Source organism: Kryptolebias marmoratus, linkage group LG6, assembly GCF_001649575.2.
Source record: "Kryptolebias marmoratus isolate JLee-2015 linkage group LG6, ASM164957v2, whole genome shotgun sequence".
NCBI classification, from domain to species: Eukaryota; Metazoa; Chordata; class Actinopteri; order Cyprinodontiformes; family Rivulidae; genus Kryptolebias; species Kryptolebias marmoratus.
In genome coordinates this window covers 2,438,617-2,444,417 of record NC_051435.1, presented here as the reverse complement: position 1 = coordinate 2,444,417, position 5,801 = coordinate 2,438,617, and the positions used below count along the sequence as shown (strand labels likewise).

Genomic DNA, 5,801 nt, shown 5'->3' with positions numbered 1-5,801 from the left:
GTTGAGTCCAGCGTTGAGTCCAGCGTCGTACCGTGACTCAGACCCGGAGGCGTCGTGCAGAAAGGATAAGAAACGCCGAATGTTGTCGGCGTCTCAGATACAATAATCAAAATGCAGACATGAGATCAGTTTGTAACTGGACGGGGAGGCTTTATTTCTTCAGCTCCAGTTTATCAAAAATAAGATATTATGTCAGAAAAAGAAAGAAGAAAGTCTGGCAGCTCAAACTTCTCAAGGTTTTAGGAAACTTTAGTTCACTGACCTGATCCATGTCTGCGCTCTTCTGTCAGTTTCTGAATCGGATCTGGAAGAGAAACTGAATCGAGCCGTACTTTGAACCAGGCTCACTTCATCTCTCGATGGGAACCGGCATTCCTGGAAGGCAGAGTTCTCCGGGGCTTCAGCTTCAGGAAACAAACCCGAGCAGATGGTCCGAGACCTCGAAAACCCAGAAGGTTTATTTTTGTCACCAGAGCGTTTGTTCGGTTTTACTCCGATCTGTTTGCTGCCTTTTCATGCCAGCGTGATCTTATCTCATTTAGACGCAGTTTTTATTAATAAAAACACTTTTTCTGCAGAGACGTAAACGAGCCGGTTACGTCTCTGCAGCTGGTGGCGTCTGCTTGGAGAAACGAAACTGGACTCACACTGAACGACACGTTTGCATGAACTCCAGAACCAAAACCTGCTGGAGGTTCACACATCGACAAGAAATACATCTTTAAACCGACTGAAATCAGTCCGAGAAGTGTTGGAGACAGCCAGAACGGCAGCAACAGCCGCAGAGTTTGAACACGAGTCTCTAACCTGATCTTATATAACGAGTTAACAACACATCATCTGGACCGTGGAGGAGACTTCTTGACAAGTTTGGCTCCATCTTCGGTCATGAACACACTTTCTTCCTGGAAACTGAGCTCATTTTTACATTTGTGTGTGAAACGATGGCAGACTTTAGGGAAACGGTTAATTCTCATCTTGATTAGACTCAGGATTACGTTTGTGAAGCTCCTGCATCGACTCGGGCGACGAAAGGTCTCAAGTCCGACCTGATCTCCGTCTGTCCTGAGTTCAGCCTCGCTCTCCTGTTGCAGGAAGTTCAGAAAAAGTTAGTTTCCAGGAAATGTGAGACAACTTTGAGGAGATTTGGAGCCCAAGGAGGCTAAACTGTGACTGACTGGAGCCAAAAACATCAAACTGAGACATGAGGACATCTTGTGACTAAACTGAACTAACTGTGCAGGTCTGTTGAGGTTTTTGTGCACGCTAACCAGTGGTGGACAGTAACAGAGTACATTTACTTGATTACTGTACTTAAGTACATTTTTTGAGAATCTATACTTTACTTGAGTAATTTTTTTGGGGGGGGAACTTATAACTTTTACTCCACTACATTTCCAGGAAGCTGGTTGTTACTTCGTGGTGACAGATTCAACCATAAACCTCGGCTCCAAGAATCAAGACTCTCTGGTTTGGTGTCTTTAGATAATAAAATCCTTATTTTTTTGTTGCATTTTTATGCTGAAGTTCTTTACAGGTGGTGTAGAAGTTGCAGCAGAGTCATCGATACATCAGGTGGTTTCTGAAAATTACAAGTTTCTGCAAAATTATACAGCAACATACTAATTTAATCTGTATTTTTGAATACTAAAGTACTTTTAAATGCATGTACTTTTGAATACCGCTGACGCTAACATGTCTTTGAACCAAATCTGTGGTTCAAAGTGATAATTTGTGGTTTTTTCTCGCAGTTTCCAACAGCGAGATCCAGGCTTTGATCTCTGTTTTACCTTCAGAGTAGAGATACTGAAAAAACCTAAAACCTGAAACGGTCTTTTAAGCTAATCGGGCGACGTTTCTTCCTGTAAATATTCAGTCCTCCTCTTTAACGCTCAGCCGGATTACAGAAGAACTCCGAGTCGATGAGCTATCTGATCGGACCACGCTGATCACACCCCGAGTCGTGCCTCGACCCGTCGGCTCGAACCCGACCGGAGCTCTGTGGCGAAGAAACTCAAACTCAGACACACCAGGATCTGGTATAAGTACTGAAATATTTTATTAATTCTCTGACAAACCAAAGAATATCAGCCTGATAACACATGAGAACACCACTTTGATTACTGGATTGTGAGAACAGAAGAAAACACTCAGGAGAATCACTGACAGTGAGAGACGATAAACAACGTGTGCAACAAATGTTAAATATTCGAGTAAATGTTAGAAAAATACATCCTGAAGAGGCTGGCGCCCCGCTCCTTTTACCCGTATCGCTTCCCCGACCCTCACCTCCGCTCTGCACGCTTCATGTTTCATTTATTACATCACAGCCCTGTGCAAAAGTCTTCATCCGACACCCTTCTCTTTGTGTTATCCGCCGACAGCAGCCAGACTCTCCTGTAATCTGTCAAAGTGGGCTTCATTAACGATCAGCTGAAGGGTCATGCTTCTCTCAGGTCCTGAAGACGAGATTTTCAGGTTCTGTTCATCCGATGAATGCAGTTTTTTGAGGCCAGCTGCACACTTTCTGGTGTTTTCTGTCAAACGGTGCTACTTCTGGCCTTTTTTTCATAGTTTTTTTCAAGAAATGAGAACAGTTTGTGTCTCTGTGACAGGCTGCTGGGAACAAACAGACTAAAGTTTAAAATTAGTTCTTCGTTAAACTGTTTGTTGACTTTCAGGGCCCAGGTTGGGACGCTCTCCCAACACCTCTCTGTTTCTTTAAGCTTCTTGACCGAATGTTTGTGGTGTGACTCTGACACAGCAGGAGGTCTGACTTCGTAGGTTACCGTCGAGATTTTCTTCCTCAAACGCGCTCCAGGACTCTGATTCGCTGCCACCGTGATGATAAACCGCCACAGAAGCTGCGTGCACGCTATCATACGGGTAACAGGGAGTCCAAAATGTCCCTAATAAGAGTCCTTCTGGTTCAAAGAAAGGAAAGATCTTCAGGAAGTCTTTAACAGATTACAGGAAGAGAATCTGACTGGATTAAGAGTTTTGCACAGAACAGTTTTTTCGTTTCGGCTGCAGTTTTTAAATATTTTCTTTTGTCACTCAGAGGAGACGAACATGCAGCGGACGAGTGGTTATTTGTGTGTTTCCCAGTCGCCACGACGGGGCTGATATGTGATCTCAGTTGCATTCATTTCCTGTTTATGTGAGCAGCTCAAAGCAGTTCGGATCATATCTACAGGTGAGAAACACAGACGAGCAGCTAAAACCGGCAAATGCATTTTCAACACCAAAATATGGAAAATATAACGAGAGAATAAAGAGAGAGGAGGGATATTTTACAGCTGAGGAGAGCGGGGAAAACTAAAACCTGACGTTTCTGTTTTTATTCGAGCCACAGCATCTATCAGAGACAATAACTCGTATTTTCCCTGAGCAGGTCAAATAAATCACAGCTAGTTTGTGCTTTCTAACTAAGATTACATGCAGAGCTCCGTCCTGTCCCGACGTCATCACTGTGGTGAGAACACAACTTTACAGATCCGTAAAACGCAACACAACAACCCGTGACAGATTACAGGAAATAATTCATAAATATCCAACACTAAGATCGATAAACTCTTCATATGACGGATATCAGACTCGAGTCTCTGTGGTTAGAATAAAACCGAGGGTGACTGCATGCAGACAGTGATCATAACGAGTTCAGTGCAAACATTAAAAACACACTCAGTTAACGAGCGGAACTCGTTAACGACGGGAGGATAATTCAGTCTTCAGGTGAGGTTTATCAGCGTCATGTATCGATGCTTCCGCAGCTAAAACTGAGTCCATGACGTAGCTAAAACGTGTTGCGGTAGTAGCTGAGAGTCATCTCCAGCACTCTCTCTGAGGGCTAACGTTACCGTCCGTTACCAAAACATTTCATGAACCATTAGTTTTAAATTAAACTTTAAGGAAGGTGGTCGTTAAATATACGTCTGCAAATGACTCATGTTTGGATCCAACCACATTCAAAATGGCCGACACAGCCAACGGGCTTTAGAGGACACAAGATTGTCTGCAGCTCAGTCAGGTTTACAGATCCTGAACTACAGCTCTGATTCTGAAGAAGAACAAAAAACTGATTTTGTAAATCTCATAAACTCAGATTTTATTCTTTTTATTCTTTATTCTAATTTTATTTTATTTAAACTGCTTTATTTGGAAATAATCTAAACTTTACTGCAGCAACACGTCTCTTTAAAGTCGCTCCAGATGTTTCCCTCTGTGCAGCATCTCCATCAGTCTGTAAACATCTGGATCTCCTCATGTCTGATTCAGAGGCGCTAATGCACCCCCATACCATCAGAGAGGCAGGCTGACCTCAGAACAGTTCTCCTCTTTAATCCAGAGGAGACACATCTGGCTTCTTCTTTGCCTGATAGAGCTTTAAGCAGCACGGTGAACTGTGTTTACAGACAGTGTTCCTGAGCAGAACCAGAACCTGGTTTTAATGCGGTTCCTGTCAGCCATCTTTCCTCCTGACAGATTCAGCCTCTAAATGCTCGTTAACCTCGTTAGTGACTAAAAGCTCCTCCAGATGTTTTTCAGCCTTCTGTTGCTCCTGGAACGACTTTATTGAGATGTGTTGCTGCCATCAAATTTAAAATTAACTTATTTTTGTCCTAAAAATGATACAAATTGTTACTTTAAACATTTGACGTGTTTACCATGTTCCATTATGAATAAAGTTTACCCGTTTGAGTTTATATGATTAAAGATAAATAATATTCTCAGTATTTTAATCTGTAAAGTCAGTAGTTTGGTTTTTGATTCAACTTTAACCTCAAAACTAAATATAAATAAATATCTTGTCAGAGTAAAACTCTCTTGTTCATAAACGAACATCTTAATTAAAACATTTTTCTCCAGCAGATTCTTTATAACAAGGTGACGGTTTACAAACTGAAATTATTTACAGGATCAGAAGATCCGGATGACTTTAGTTTGAGCTCGTTTGTTTCAGATGTGGAGAGAATTAGCTGTTTGCTGAGTATTTCTGCTCAGTTTTAGGATAATTAGAGCTTCAGTGCAGCAGCTTTACTCACTGCGATATGTTCGGATTACCGTCGGGTCTGACGGTTCTGCAAAAAACTACAGAGTCAACCGGAAACGAGCCGCAGAGATACGGATGGTTTCTGAACGTTCGGAGGTTCGGTCTTTTTTCCATCGAGGCCACCTGAGACGCCTCACGCCGAGCGCAGGTGGACTTCCTGCGCCGCTCCGCAGGCTCGCAGCTCAACGTTGGTTTTTTATTTTCCAGTCGTGAAGGCGTGATAATCCCAACCGATCGTTTCATTCCTTCTCGTTCAGCTGCCGGTCCTCTGGAAGAAAAGATGGAGGCGAAAGAAAAACAAAATCCAGAATTAATCATCTTGAAAAAGCAGCAGGATTTATGTTTACACAGAATAAAACATTGTTTAAAAAGTGAAACTAATCTCTCCAACTGGACTGAATAATCTCTCGTGTTTACGTCACAGACAGATAAATCAGTTTGGTTCTGGAGGGAACCTTAAAACGTCCGTTTTTACCGAAACATAATCTGGAGTTATGAGCTGCGTGTCTTTCAGTCCCTCCAGGATTCCGCGGGGCATTTTCCTAAAAGTTGCATTTTTTTTACTAAACTCAATAAACAACCATAACTTTTAATATATAAACCAAAAATCCTTCCTAGTTTTGTAAGATAATTCCCAACAAACACTGACATTCTCAAAAGGTGCTTTATTTGAGAACTTTGATAGCTTCTAAACTGACATTCATGAGCATTTCTGGATCGTCCCTGGTCTGCAGCTCTCCTCACATGT

At 42.2% G+C, this 5,801-nt stretch overlaps 1 protein-coding gene across 3 annotated transcripts in view; it reads right to left on the bottom strand.

The window, feature by feature from the left end:
• Positions 1-2,042: 2,042 nt before the first annotated feature.
• Positions 2,043-5,801, bottom strand: part of LOC108249337 (nck-associated protein 5) — a 42,897-nt gene continuing 39,138 nt past the window's right edge. For all 3 annotated transcript variants that reach the window (XM_017438648.3, XM_017438649.3, XM_037976207.1), the window contains one exon: positions 2,043-5,321. In XM_017438648.3, the coding sequence (XP_017294137.1) occupies positions 5,320-5,321 (2 nt within the window). In that variant the 3' untranslated portion in view covers positions 2,043-5,319. The remainder of the gene's footprint in view (positions 5,322-5,801) is intronic.